General features: G+C 45.3%; 1 protein-coding gene across 3 annotated transcripts in view; it reads right to left on the reverse strand.

Moving 5' to 3' along the window:
* The window catches only part of myo10 (myosin X), a 116,541-nt gene that overhangs the window by 46,257 nt on the left and 54,530 nt on the right, over positions 1-15,754 (reverse strand). For all 3 annotated transcript variants that reach the window (XM_064346856.1, XM_064346854.1, XM_064346853.1), the window contains exons 5-15: positions 7,504-7,638; positions 7,038-7,162; positions 6,233-6,246; positions 5,917-6,001; positions 5,323-5,426; positions 4,816-4,945; positions 4,087-4,205; positions 2,637-2,783; positions 2,007-2,107; positions 541-607; positions 340-432 (exon numbers count right to left, since the gene is read on the reverse strand). In XM_064346856.1, the coding sequence (XP_064202926.1) occupies positions 340-432; positions 541-607; positions 2,007-2,107; positions 2,637-2,783; positions 4,087-4,205; positions 4,816-4,945; positions 5,323-5,426; positions 5,917-6,001; positions 6,233-6,246; positions 7,038-7,162; positions 7,504-7,638 (1,120 nt within the window). The remainder of the gene's footprint in view (positions 1-339; positions 433-540; positions 608-2,006; positions 2,108-2,636; positions 2,784-4,086; positions 4,206-4,815; positions 4,946-5,322; positions 5,427-5,916; positions 6,002-6,232; positions 6,247-7,037; positions 7,163-7,503; positions 7,639-15,754) is intronic.

Consider the following 15,754-nt stretch of genomic DNA (forward strand, 5'->3'; position numbering starts at 1 on the left):
GCTGCACAATTTGCTCTTCAAGCCAAATGCTGGAGCCTGGCCAAGGTTTTACTGGGGAGAGTTCCTGTTATTAACATATGTTAGAGCCATTAAAAGACGGGCATCCTTTAACCACACAGACGCAATTAGACCCTCTATAAAAATTCCAGAAAGTGAAAGGCATGGCAAAATAGACATCAGTGAGGTTATTCTGTCTACAGACACACTAGTATTATCATGTCCAATCAGTGTCACAAACTGAACAAAAAATAAATAGTTCTTAGACCAATTGCTTTTTAAAATGCAGTTGGTTGCGGAGCAGGATATGATGTCAGAAAAAGGCAATGGCACGCGACCTACCGAGTGCTGGCTGTGTAGCTTCTCCAGCAAAGTGCTGTCAGTGGCTTTGGGGAAGTGGCTTTCCTCGTTGATTAGTGCGAGGAGCCCCAGTTTCTGTGGACAGGGAAGAGAAGAGCCTGTTAGGGACACCACCTTGTGCTGTTTTGCAGCACACAGATCACCTCAGAGCCTGAAAGCCCTGCCAAGAAACAAGACAGTTACCTTCTCGATCAGATCCAGACATTCTCCATTGTCCATCCAATTAATGTCCTCCCAAACTAGTCCTTCCCTAAAATAGCAAAAAATAAATCAGCATTCGGTCAACAGCAGCAAAAAACCCAAAGTCACCAAGGTTTTTTCCTTGCAGACATGTGGCCTTAATGCTAAGCTCCTGTTCTTAGCAGATATTCATGGACAGGATCACATACATACCTATACCCTCATATTTATAAAGCTAGAAATTTTCAGGTACAGATTAACACCCTTGGAAAATGGCCTTGTGTACTTCACTAAAAATTCAAGCCTGCAACACTCCAAACCCACAGATCACTCAGACAACACTTTTTAAAATTAATGCATTAATGGAATTTTGGATTTACGTTATAAAAGTATGGACAGTGGTGTCAGGCAATATTAATCAGTTGAAGTCGCATATACTTTATAATATTGCATGCAATCACTGTTGATAATTTTATGAAGTAAATCCATCAATTTTCTTGAATGTAGAGTCATTGATCTGGTAAAGGTAAACATTTAATACGCGTTCACATTTTTAAATGACGTGAGTTGTTTTGCATCTGCTAAAAGCTAAAATTTCCACAGGGTCAGGGCTTTACCCACTTTTGAGCACCTTTATTTTCTCTGTTGCCTGAAAATACAAAGATAACAATGAACATCCATACCTCACCCTTCTCACATTGGTTACTCATTTGCTTTGATGGCACAGCACAGAACAATAACTCCAGGCTTAAACAAATCCCAGGCAGGGACTCTCGGTAGAATAAATCACCAACTCTGCAGGGACCACACACTGTTAGGTAGTTACACCACCTTCCGTGGAACGGCTCCAAGATTTAATTACAATCCCCTTCAGAACGCTCGCCAGATTGCCTGTGCCCGCTCTGTGCCCGTCATTAGTGCGAGAAAGGCCACACCCACGCCTTGGTGACATGCCCATGAAATCCTCGCCTGCCCCCCCTCCCGGCTCCCCCCCCCCCAACTGGCTTCACAAATCATTCCTTATGATCACTCGTTTCCTTCTACCTTTCTTCTCTCGTAATTAAAACCGACCTCCCGGAATTATGATCCAAGCGGGATTGGGGAAGGGGCAGCTCATTTGCGTGGGGGCATTTGTTAATCACGTTGGCGGTAAGAAGGCGTCGGCGCCCGCCCGTCGCTGTAGCTTGATGGATTGCCTGCGCCGCGAGGGCACAGTCGCGGTTAATGAAGAGCGATCTCCCGTTATGACAGCGGACGACTAGCGAGCCGTCGTTATTCGTACCGAATGATTTTTACGCAAAATGGCCTCCCGCCCACCACCACCCACTTTTCCCTCACATTCCAGAGTGAATCGTGCTCTGTATGCAACTCTAGGGTCTCATACGAAGAAGAAAAATTGCTGTGGCAGATAAACAGAATGAAGCTCATTATTGAGCCTGGCCACATTGCCCTGTGTCAGCATTACCCACTTGTTATATTCCAGCTGCTCCAGTGAGAAGATGTGCTTGTTGAAGTACTCTTGCAGTTTCTCGTTTGCATAGTTGATGTTGAACTGCTCGAAGCGGTTGACCTGCCGGACAAATTGATTATTACTCTCGTTACTGTTCCCTGTCACCCATTCATCAGCTACCAGCATTTACGATGGTCATTTCATATGCCTATGGCCTTCAGAAGCTAGCTATTTTCCCACAGTAGTTTTTATCATACCCTCACACAGACGCAGACCTCATTATACTGAGATTGAAGCCAGCAATTGAAGGAGTTCACAAGAATGTGCCTAACCTGGAAAATATTCTATTTAAAGAAAATGATCTGTTACTCCATCTTCTCAGTGAATTGACTATAAACAAATTATTTAATGGAAGGTCTCAGTTTAGAATGACTAAACAATTTATCGAAATGTAGGTTTCAGAACGGAAAAAAAATATGTGGCGAGGAACAAGAGGTGTTGCAATGGCACATTTTGTACAAATAAACTGATGCTTTCTCACTATGATGATCCATCTTATGGTGATTTATTTAAGAGACAATGTTACACATTACAATTCTACTGTGCACCAAAATGGCTGCCTCACAATCCCACCCTTTCAGTTACCCACCTCGAAGTTCTCGAAGCCGAATATGTCCAAGATGCCGATGGACTTGAAGTCCTCCTTCCCTCGTATCCTGCTGTTGAGCTTGCGGATGATCCAGGTGAAGCACTGAGAGTACAGAGCCATGGCCATCGAGTCCCTGGAATCCACAGCCTGTCAGGAGAAAAGTTAACATAGCATAAGATAACATAACGACGAGAACAGGCCATTCGGCCCAACAATGCTCGCCATTTTCCTGACTAAATTAGTGCTCTGGTTTCCTACAGACTAGATAGTATCTAATCTGTATCTGTGTCAGATATTTGGGTGCATGCACTGTTCTGATATACTTGTTTTAAACACTGGCAGCGGTGCACCTCTTGGCGCCCAGTGCATTAGCTCCTGGCAGCCTGAGAAATCCTGGATGACTTAAAGCTTAAATCCATCCTACAGTAGGACAAGGCCAACTGTGCCCCACTCCTGTGGACCCCTGGTCATTAGTAAGCTAATGACACAGGCCCGGCTTGAACTGGTCATCTGAGCAGGGTTTGAACAGTTATTTTGAAAACTGAAAAAAGTGGAGCCTGAAATTAAGCATTCACTCTCTTCTAATTGACCGGAGGAGGGAAATGTAATACTGCTATGCAAGACTGAAACCACAGTTTTATTTTCTAACCTCTTAAGTTGCATTTCCTTTTCTCTGAGTCAGATAACCCGACACTGTTCCCTTTAGGAAATGGACCTGCAACTCTCCGGTCTGTGGTGGCTAGCATATTGTGCTCTACATCAACAATTCCCATATGTTTCAGACCATTGTGTTTTGGATTCTGGGGACTGACAGGTTTGATCTGCCTTTCAGACTGCAGGCTGGGGGATGGGCATCCGGTTCAGTGAGAACCGCGCACCACTGCTCTGACCCTGCCGCTCGCCCTCCCACACTGTAAACAAGACCAACTGCCCTGCATCCAGCAAACCGCCGGGGACATCTGAACTGGGACCACTGGTGGGTAGCTCTCACATGTGCACCAGATTACCAACTTTGAAGAGTCCGTTTGGGGACTTCAAAGCTTGCAAAAATGAGTACTTTGCGATATTAAATTAAACACGATAAATGCTGCGTGTTTATTGTATTGTTTAGTCATTTTTACAACAGCAATGATTACCAACAGCATGGGAAATGCAAGGTCACCTGGCTACACATGCTATGCTACCATCTTAAAAGTTTGTGTCAACATTTGCCATTTCTTTTGTGTTATAATTTTATCTTCTGAAACCTTTGTTCGAAGTGTGATGTGCGTAAACCAGAAATGCTATTCTAGTTAATGCACCTTAAGCTGCACACGTCTTTAGCTTAAGAGTTAAGTTACACAATGTGTAAATTATGTTACTGTGTATATTGCCTGAAACCCTCAATTCAGTAGTCCACTGTATTTAAACACTGTCTCGTGTGTGCTCTGCAATTGCCCCGCCCCCTTACCTGCTCAACAGTGAGTGGCGTGCTGATCTCCTCCCCCCTGAGAATCATGGACTTGTGGGTCAGCACCTCGGCCAGCTGCCCTGGGTCCAGCCCCAGGAGCTCCGAGACCCTGCCCAGTGCTGCGGCACACAGAGCGGTGACATCATCAGTCCGCGCCCACGTGCCTGAGGGCATGTGCAGAGCTCGTAGCCACGGACTGACTGTCTGATTGATCTGTTTACTGTATGTTCACAATACAGGTGAAGGATGAATCCTTCCTTCCTTTAAAACTGAACTGTACTATGCTTGCCACCTGCTGTTAGAAAATACATTATGGCACAATCCACAAACAAGCTTACATAAAGAGGCCAAAGAGGTAAAACATACCACGAGGAAGGAAAAATACATTGTGGTTATTCATAAAATGTAATAATTTTACATAATATAATCTTAAATAATAATCTTAAATACCCCATGCTCCTTCTGGTTGTTAAACTAAGAGAAGTTCAAAAGGCCTTAAAGTATCTATATGCCACACACACACACACACACACACACATATATATATATACACACACACACACACACACACACATTTCTTTCCTGTAGAGACCTTCATCAGATAATCCATTAATTAAAAACATCCTCCCCTGCCCATTCGCCCCACAGAGGCCAGGCTGGATGAGCGTCTGTTTGCCTTCCTGCCTGCTTTTCCCAGGGCGGCTGCGCTGCGGCATCCAGCAGGCTGACCTGATTTGGAGGAGACCTGCGCCCCGCCGGCGGTCATAAACTGGATGTTTCCGGTGTGCAGGACCCCGGCCAGGAGCCGCAGAATCTCCCGGATGTTCTCCTCGGTGAACTGCATGATCCGCATGGCGCTCTGGGGGAGGGAAGGGGGGGTTGGGGGGGAGCCAGACAAAACACAGGCCGCCATCACTCAAACAGCCCCCCGCAGGAACGCAGGCTCCAGAACAATCCAGAGGATTCAGGGGAAAGAGAGATTTGGGCGGCGTCATTTTTTGTCACAAAATATGTGTGGTGGAATTAGACCACCGGTTGTGCTCCACATTTGAGCTGTTCCTTTGTGGTCAAGATCTTATTCCAGTAAACTGCATGCAATGTAATCCGCCACCTCTAATAGCAGCTTAGCCTTCTCTCATGTTCACGTGTTCCAGTATACCCGGAAGAGCTGTGCAGGAAGTGAAATACGAAAGCAGGGAGAGGCGCAGGAGCCGCGCGGTGAACGGACGGGCTCACCAGCACTTCCTGGAAAGTGTCCTTGTCATTGATTGTCTTGTCTGCCACACATCCCGACTGCTTCAGATAATAGTAGCTGTCTGGCGAAGATAAACTGAAGACCTCTGCAAAAACACATAAGGGAGAGCATTCAGCTGGAGTTCTGCATGATCATCTGTCAGGGGGAGGACTCACCCCAGGGGAAATAAAGCCATCATTCCTGCAGTCTGGAATCTCTTCAGTGCTTTGCTCACTTTGCTGCTGATCAAACCCGGTTCACTTTTAACGATGTGCACCAAACGCATATTCTGTTACATCCTAGCGTAAGGAAATACGTTTTAGCCAAGGGCACAGAATCAAAATTCCCTCCTGGGACTGGGGCCCAAGACCTGCTGGTCTGGCACACGACTCCCACAGGCCATGATCCAGGTCATGATGTCAACAGGAGCCGTGGACTACAGGAACACTACCATATCTGTCCGACAGCACTTTCCTCCAGATTCCAGGTTTTTACTGTCAGATTATTGTTGGGACTGATGCTGAGTCGGGGCTAAGCCGTGTCAGTAGGTACAGAAAGGCTGCCATGGGCCATGTGTTGCCCCCGCTGTCACTCACCCCGCTGTTCTGGGTCGCTGCCGGCCAGCAGAGCGTAGAATATGTGATAGTTTCTCTCTCCAGGGTTCTGCCTCACGACCCGGTTCTGTCCCGACAGAGGAGACATGTCTGAGCACAGGCACTCAGAGCACCGTACGTAACACCAACAACAAACACCCTCCTGACCCAGAAGAATCTTTACAGAGCTTCCACGGATTTATATTTCGCAAAGAAACAGAATGTAATAAAAGTTTAACACGTCCATCAATTAACACGTTTACAGTTACAGTTACAGTTATAAATGCGTTTCTACGACATTAAAAAGCCTGGAACTCACCTTCTCTAGTAAGTCTTCGGTGAAAAGTCGACAGTTAAGGCAAATTACAGAAGAAAGGGCTTCTTTGTTCCATAAAGGAGAAGAAGAGAATAAGGAGGAAAGCTCTCTCCTCCTGCAGGCTCGTGTTGTCAGTGTGAGTCTCATTATCACGCCTGTAGCCGGCGGCGTGAGAGAGAGATAGCAGGCAGGCGATGTGTCACCCCATCGCCTGCTTTAGCATTCCCTGACAGGTCCGTATAAATCTCTATTATTAATCCCTCCGTTGCACAGAAGATGCTGGAGAAAGGCCTCTTTGGCCTTCCTGGCAGACACAGTGGCTTACTGAGCAAAGGAGAAGGGGGAAAGAGACCTAACTCCACTGTGAATTAACCAGTGCTGGAGCCCAACATCCATGAACAGCACAATGCCGAGAGGAGAGCAATGGAAATAAATGACGAGTAATTGACAGCTGCCCGTGTCCCTTGTGTACAACTACTCATAACTGCCTGCTCTAAATCTCTGTCTGGTCAATTAGAAGGGATTGTGAAAGTGATTGTTTGCCATTAGATGTCACTAGGGCCTCCCGCTGAGGGGTCATGTGACACAATCATAGACATATGAATATAGTTTAACAGCAGTATGCTATTTTTGATTAATGTTGTATTTTATAATACACAAAGCAATTTTCAAATAAAAATTATTTATCCAAATTTCAAACTCTTCTGCTGTCTCCTAGGGAGGACAAAGAAAAATGGCTCTTTCATCTTTCAGCTTTGACTTTCTAATTTAGCCTTTCATAAGGGAATAGTCAAAGAAAAAAGGATACAGTCAACAATTTTGCCCCCTTGGATGTTCCCCTTTTGGCAGAAGTTGAGCTGCACAAACTTCCCGAAGCGGCTGGAGTTGTTGTTGTAGACGGTTTTGGCATTTCCGAAGGCCTCCATGATTGGGCTGTTTGAAACAGAGGGAGTGTTGAGTTTCATTAGGAAAAAAAAAGATCTCTACATCTTGAAAAAGGCACAGTGACACTTCCTCGGCAGGGCAAACAAAGTTCCTGCCTCCAAAAGCAAAGATAGACAAAATTAGCTCTTTGTTGATTCTTCACAGGGTGAGTAAGCTGGTGTGAGAAAACTCAACAAGCTCATTCGGAGCGTGCGGATGATAATGTTCACTTAAAACTCGGCAGGTCAAAGGATGCTACGGAGGTAGAGAAATGTTAAACGGGGCTTGGGGGCATCTTTGTGTCTGCCTTGGCTACCGTTGCCATGGCAGCCACCAGCGGACGGACTGACCTGCTCTCCAGCAGGGCCTGCTCCACGTGCGACGTGCCCTCTTTGGACATGGCCTCCAGGGAGTGCTGGCTCATGGCAGACAGGAACCTGAGGATCAGCTTGGTGCTCTCGGTCTTTCCTGCTCCGCTCTCTCCACTGGAAAATGGGATAGAGTCCTTAAGCATAATTTAAACAGCCTTGAGTAGGTTTTTCAACAAGAAACACAATTACAATTTTACAACAACAACAACAACCACACTAATTTCTCATTTTAAAATGGGAATTTTAATATTCTAATAATCCTGGAGAGAAACTGTACACCAAATCCCTATTACATATAAAATAAAATGAAATCTTTAAAAATATAGTTATACAGTCCAATATAAATTGTCTTGTAATCATAATTCTATCACTGTCTCTACACACCTCCACTGCTTTTATCATCATTGCACTTGAAGTAAAACACTGATTGCTAAAAAAAAAACCCTTTCACTTGTCTAAAGCATTGTTACACTATTCACTGTCTATTTTGGAGGGTAATCCAAGTAGACTACTGCTTGAACGGCAGCTCAAGAATGACCAACATCCTGTTTGAGTTAAACTGAACACAAGGGGGCAGGCTCTCATCTGAAAAGCACATCTGCTGGCTGAAGTGTAGTGTGGTTTGCAAGCTGAGAAGGACTGAAACACATTCCATCCAAATGCATATATACGGGTATATATCAGCACAGCACACTGTTGCTTGCGTCCACACGCTTTCAGCATTCATGCCCACACATTTGCCACTTTTCTGACCTTAATTTTGCAGTACAAAGTATGACCTGCTTGAGAGCAACCTCACATCTGGAGACGGTGAATAGCACTCCCAATAAAATAAACTGAACACTTTACAAGACCACCTTTTCAATGTTAATAGAGCATTTAGAAGTGTAATTCGAAGCACCCTGCGTCTTCAACACTAAAAGTATGACTTCCAAGGAAGAATTAGAATTCACAGGAATCTAATTCTGTTACCAGGCCCAGGCAGAAAAATAACCAGCATCAGATAAGCCTTGAGGGAGTCTATTTACTCTGGTAGAGACAATCGTATCCCAGTAGGACTGAATTAGCTGTGAATATTTCACTCAGATGCTGGACAGAGCGCGTGTTTACATAAAGACGGAAGGCGTCACACACCAGGGAGTGTGCATTTCATTGGCCTGTGGACAGTACTAGCTGCTGTCCACGCCGCCCTTCCTCACAGTCCTGGAGGCGCAGCTATATGGAAGTGCTTCTCGCACCAGTACTGGACAGCAGTAGCGCACTCAGTGAGGCTTCATCAGCCTCCTAATAAGTGACACAACCAATCATAAAATATCACGCTCCACAGCAAAACAGTGTGGTCATTAATTCATTAACACAGATGGATGGGCCTCTCATTGATTAAGGATAGGCCTAGACTGGGTAGTATAACCATACCAGACACACCTCTGCTGTCAGATACAGCAGCAATGCCAGAGCCACAGACACCAAAACAGTCGCCAGCAAGCAAAAAAAAGTGCTCTGAGGGTATTCCCCTGCGCCTTGACTTGATTTGGCGGACGGTTTGCCGAGCGCCACCGGACTGGCCGGGGAAACCGATCTGGCCTGGCGTGATTCCCTCAGCCGTTTAAGCAGGGCCCTCGAGCGGAAAAGGGTCCGATTTCGCACGCGGGGGCGCGCGGATCACACGAACCCGGCCCACCTTTGAACCCCCCTCAGCCGTAGCTGAGCGGGGGGTTCAGCGGCGGGGCTGCTTGTGGACAACTCCTCTCCACATGCCTTTTTAGAATCACTCGCTTACCCCACTGGACCTCAAATAAAGCACCGAAAATAAATGGGGTACTCCTTCCCTCCGCATGAGAAGTGGGTCAAAAGCTGGCTCGATCCTCACCCCCCCTAAAAAAAACCTCCATACCAGATGGGCACAGCGAGACTTCAGCACACAGGAATGCGTCTATGAAAATATTTAGACTGAACAAGGGGCGAGGGAGGAGGGGGACGCAGGAAAATCAAATAATTGCCCCATTGTCGCATACAGAAACACACATGCTCACACACACACATATGTGCACACACACACACCCGCATGCACACATACACATGTGCACACACACACGCACGCACACACGCATGCACACACACGCACGCAGGCAGGCACGCACGCACACACACACGTTCACACACACACACACGCACACACACACTGATAAAAAAAACATACATGCAAAGAAAGATCTGGCCTCCCCTAGGCGAGCGGTCATGAATCCGCCCCAGGCCCAACGGACCAACAAACAGGTCCCACCACGGAAATATCCATAAACACAGTCCTCTCTCTCTCACGCTGAATCAGGTATGGCTTTTTACAGTACAGGAGCTCACAGCGGGATGACATAACGCCTTCTCCTGCAACACAGTTTATGCTGTGGCTTTTATGACTCGGCCATAAACGTCACAGGGGTTTCAGTTAAGACGTCCAAAACTTTCAGGCCATATTAAGTAGCCTCTGTTTAGAAATGAGCCTCCTAAAAGCACTTTTGGAAGCGTAGTCTGACAGACACATATGAGAACACTGCCTTTGTGGAAAGATTCAGAATAATTAAATCCCAACAACTGCCAGCTATTAATACGCTTTGAACCCTTTGAACGAGCAAGCAGTTCCGTGGAAGTCGGCTGGCAGCAGTCCTCAGAAGCATCCTGCCAAGACGCACCATAAAAAAGCTCAGTCGGCTTTAAAAGGCCGCCATTTCCCTCTCACGTTCCCCACACATCAAAATCAAATTGCCACCAGCGCTGGGACAGGGCGGAAGCGAACTCGATTCTGGAGAAACTCTCACAATGCATGCGCATGGGATATGACACCTCGGGTTACTGGAAATTAGAATTGGCATTGGCATTCAAAAAAATTGAACGTACGACAGCAACCACAAGCAAAACAATTTAACTCAGTGTGAACAACACGCTCAACATAATTACCACACTAACAGATGACATTATTAATATTTAATGGCTCAGCAGCACCCATAAGGGGTCATCCAGGGTAGCTTTCATTTAGATATTACCCACTCTTTTTTTACAGCTGGGTATTCACTGAAATAATGAGGTTGGGTGCATGTGGTACCACAGTGCTGCGGCACTGTTCAGAATCTGCCATGCTCTGGCAATATTGCACTTTTCTGCACCTCAGGAGCGTTCGGTGCGCGCTGTTTTCTCGGCAGCACCAGTTGTCCCTGACGGAGACCCCCGCACGACTCCAATTTGCACACTCGTGCTAAAGCGGGTATGATCTGGCTCCCAAATCTCTCTGGCCGAGGGCTGTGGGAACACACTTCTTAGTTACGGCGGCTTCTGCTGTGAACTAAACTAAATGGGTGGGGGCAGATGGGGGGGGGGGGGGGGGGTGTCAGTGGGCGTCCCATTTGGCTCTTGCCCTGGCTTCATCGCCAGTCTATTAAGTGCCCGCGCCGGTCGGGATCTCTTTTGTGGAAGCTGGCGGGCACGCTGGCGCTCTGCCACCTCCTTTGTTTCCGCTTAGAAACGCTACAGTGTCTGAAAGGTCCAGGCACTGACCGGGGAGGCTTTCATACCGCAGGAAGGAAGAGGACGAGAGGAGAAACCGGACTGAAAAAGATCAGGCTTAATCACACACATAAAGCATGCTGGGATACGCTGTAAAGGAGAGATCATTGTCAGGGAGGGAAGTCCCACGCTTCAGAGCTGACGTAAGATGGTATTAGCGCCTGTCAGTATAGAGTGATCACTACTATGACCTGCCCGCCTTTGCCACCCTGTGTTTTGTAATATGACAAGCGGACCAGCAGGACGTCTGACATGGGGCAGAAAAGCCTGCAGTTTCTCACTGGTCCCAGACGAGACGGGGTTATTGCGTTTGTCCTAAACAACCAGCCCCCCCGCCCCGTTAATCACACATGCCAGTCACAATAAAGGTTGTCAAGGAGAGGTGAGTCCGGCCTCTGTCCCTGCTCCAGACCCGGGTTTTCTCACTCTCCTGCTCCCACCACCAGAACAAAAAAAATTATTTGTGCGACAAACTACCCATGCAGGTTAGGGGCATCTGAAACATTTCTTTAAACTTACACAGTAAATTTTTAAAAAATGTTTCAAATGTTACCCGTAAATATGAGAATTTATATTCAAGGGCTAGGATGAAAATTGTACAGCACAAGTACTACTCTTAGTACTTAGCTCTTTTGTAGAAACTCATCTGGAAAAGAAACTTTGATGAACTCGCCCCTACTTTGTTCACGTTACACCATTGTATTGGAATAAGCATTTTGAAATTTGCAATGCAAGATTTACAACACATTTCCACTGTCACTAGAATGTGAATGAAACTACAAAAAAACAAAAACAAAAAAACAAGTAGCACCTGTGTGTTGCTACTACCCATTCATAAAGGCAACAGGCTCAGGTGAATGCCATATAATCATTATACTTTCAAACACTGAGACTGTCTTCTAACATATCCATACTGAATGCTACACAATGTAGCATTAATGTTGCTCTGATAAGGCCTGGTAACAGTGGGCCTTGCTCTCTCATCTCCTCCTCACCAGTACCAGAACCCAGCCACCAATACAAAATTGTTCTCATTTGTTTGAACCCCACAGGGATTCAACAAGTCCGCCTGAAAGGTTGGCACACTTTTAACTGGCCTGAGCGATCCATGTTGCTAGCCGAAACGTCTGGCTTACAGACAGTGGTGGGTGATAGAGACAGCGTGTTTTGCCTGCATAGGCCAGACGGGGTTGGCACGGCAACGCAGCAGACCTCTGCTCAGGTCAGCTGGGGGCAAGGGGTTATTTCCTGTGGAGCAAATGGAAACGATCCCCTTGAAAATAAACCTGACAATATAATCCCAATTAAATGAAAACAAAAGCAAAGGACCTTTTTTTTGTGTCCAAATGAGCATAGCTGGTCTCACTTACAAGTTTGCTCCTCGGGGGGGGGTGGAGGTTTGAGGGATTGTCACAATCCTGGATTTGGACAATGCCCTGCCCTACTCTTTTAACTGGCAAATTATAAATGAACAAATCATAATGAACAATATGTTGCTGTTTGTAATATTTAGTAACACTGTGGTATTCTAAACCTAAACATGTAAACAATCACACAAAGTAAACATTAAAAGAGCTTCTTAATGTATTTAACTCCTTTCATGAAAGACTAATGCAAGTTTGTCCCAAACAGAAATGTTAAAACTGTGAACGTGATACATTCTTATGTGGTCAGGAACATGCCAGAGCCTTGTGATCTTTCATATTATTTCTCCTAATACCTTCGCTCATACCCCCTGGGAATAGCTCTATTCCATTTAAATAGACACAACAAAAGCAGAGAACACAAAAGCCATTGTCTCCCCCTCAGAATGGGCATACATCAGTCTGGTGCTTAAGGTCACGCACGGTCAGAGCAGACGACACAGAGCAGATGCACCTGGGCTCCTTGTCCACCAATGAAACCGAACCATGTTGTCTCTGAGAACCAATGAATATGCACTAGGGGCAGGACCTTTGTGATGACATGCTGAGAAACCTGGAGGTAAACAAGGTGTCAGATTTCAATTTGAGCACACATTTTGAGGCCTTCAGACTGGGGTTAGGAGGGGCCACAGGCAGACTCCCAGCCCAGGGAACAGTGACATGAGTGATGACTATTCACAAACTTCCCACAATCCCCTGGGGTCAACCACATAGCAATAATTACCTATCTGGACTTCTGCTTGGCTTATCAATTATTAACAGTTACACGTCATTCATGCGATCAGACCTATTGGAGATGCACCCACTGGCCATGAGATATCTATACGACAGATGGGCTTCAAAATAGGCTCTTCTGAAGGCATTAATCAAGTGCTGCACTGCTGGAAATTCATTATTAGTTGTCCAGAAGGTGTTAAAAATGAAACATTTTAAAAGTGACAAATTTCCTGCCATTCTTATAATCAGAAATTTATCCAGAATATAGCCACTGGCTACTAGTCACAGTCAAAGTTACTGAACAGGGGGTAAATACTTCTCCAAAGTACCTCCCAAAGAGAAAGGATGCAGGGGGTTAGAGAGAGAGGGGGAGAGAGAGAGAGAGAGCAAGAGACTGTATGAATGTGTATATCTCTGTATGTTTGTGTGTGCGTGCGCCTGTGTGTGTACAGTATGTGAGTGTGGGCATTTGTTGGTGTGCAAATGTCAGCATGTTTATGCTTTTGTGCCTTCAGGCTAATGTAGGTTTTATAGTGCACATTTATGTGTATATACAGTATGTATGCATAAATGTAAATGCCTGCCTGTATGTGATTATGTTTGTCTTTTGTTTGCATGGATATGTGGAAGAACCAGTTGTTTCTAACTGCTGGAACAGACCACTACCTGCTGTATACTGTCAAAACAACAGTACCTCAAAATGTATAAAAAGCACTAGAAAATGAAATCAGACTGAATATGAGTATTTGCTTTTCTGCATCTTATCTGAGGGAAAATGTACTGTAGCACAGAACAGGTTGCAAAAAATGAAGTTACAGTACATTCCTGCATAACCACTTCCCACATAAGCAACCTGCCAGCTTTTCCAATGCACTCATTTAAATGTTAATGTTCTAATCATGATTGACAGCCTGGCTAAGTGCTGACTTTTATGTGAGAGCAATTCATTAACGATGTCCATACTCTGTGCAAGCTAGGACTACTGGACCTCTCCTGTCACAGGTGATTTACGGTCTATTGTGCTATGAAAATAAGAACAATTTAGAAGTAAACAATTTTTTGAATGTGTTCAATTTTTCATATAAAAATCTTGAAACTGCTTCAGCTGGCATGACTTTTAAATGTTTACCTTTTTATCCAACATTTGATTCATCCACCTCCCATCTGGTCATACCGAGGTTGTTTAGGGCAGAGTTTAATGTCTTGCATTTATAAATGAGGACTGCATATACCCTGACTCAATTTGACACTCACAGGCTCTTTCATCCTTGTAACAATGAAACACCTGCTGTTTTAACCTTAAGGGGATTTGGAAGATCGAGTTCTCTCATGGTTCTCTCGTGGATCTCCATTGGACCATTCCAGTATATGACTTTATTTACATCATTTGTGGAACTCTGCCAGCCCTGCTGGCTGGAGCAGTCCAGTCTCCGGACCTGGAAAGTGGACTGCTAGAGTTCACACATGTGGATGGCAGATGCTATGCTGGCATCTGAGGTCTTTGGAGAATGGCCCCATTGTTTTCTTTATACTTTGTTGGCATTCATTTGTTTGTTTTCATTTTGTGTTTGCCATATTCCTGAACTGCTGGTATCCTATCCCACCTCCAAAACAATGGTGATTTTTGTCATTTGAGGAAGAGCAGAGAAAGGCTGTGTGTAACCACAATATGCTCGATGTGATATGTGGAATTCCCAAATTTTGGGAAATAGTTAAAAAATATGAATTTGATATTACAGTATTCTCCTTAAAAACAGTCCTTTTCATATGACACAAGCAGAAACATTGCCTGTTTCCCTTCTACTCTACTGAATTCAGCAGTCCAAATGTTACATGTGTCTCCCATTACCCACAGTGCACCACTGCCGGCCCGCATGTGATGAAGATTACTTCCTTAAGTGGCTGTCAAAGAAGTAAGAAACTTATGCTGGAAAATTGCCGATGAACTTCAGCAATTATATCTTAAAGGACATGGTCTTTTGCCCTGAGGTCGTCCTTGTTTTGCAGGAAGATTTGACTGGCCCTTGCAGGGGTGTGAGAAACGACAGGTTTCCTTGACATGTTGCTCAGGCAGGTTGAAAACAAAACGCTTCAGTACTTGCCATGGATGAGAACTGTGGCCAAGAATTTGCTATCTGCAACCGGCAGGAAGGATACTAACATCCGCTCTCTCTGTTTAATGGGGATGTGAATATTATTGCAGAATGCAAAAATAACCTGAGACGTTTGATGTAGTAGGGGAAGCACTGGAAGAGCACAGCATTTCACGTACAATCACAGAGGAAGGACACAAAGGTAAACAGTGTGTGGAGGTCCAAGGGACCTCAGGATGCAAACCAACAAAGGCTTAAGGCAGAGAAAGTGCATATAAATATATTTAGACTGAGCGAGTGCCAAAGGTTCAGTCAGGTCGTATAAACCTGTCCATGAAAAAATGTAAAAAGAGGGTCAAAAGCCAGAAATATGAACACAGTCCCTCATGGTGGAGACTGAGGCAAAGGTGGACAGAATAAGAGGAATCATGTGTCGAACAA

The sequence above is a fragment of the Anguilla rostrata genome, chromosome 8 (assembly GCF_018555375.3).
Source record: "Anguilla rostrata isolate EN2019 chromosome 8, ASM1855537v3, whole genome shotgun sequence".
Classification (NCBI taxonomy): Eukaryota; Metazoa; Chordata; class Actinopteri; order Anguilliformes; family Anguillidae; genus Anguilla; species Anguilla rostrata.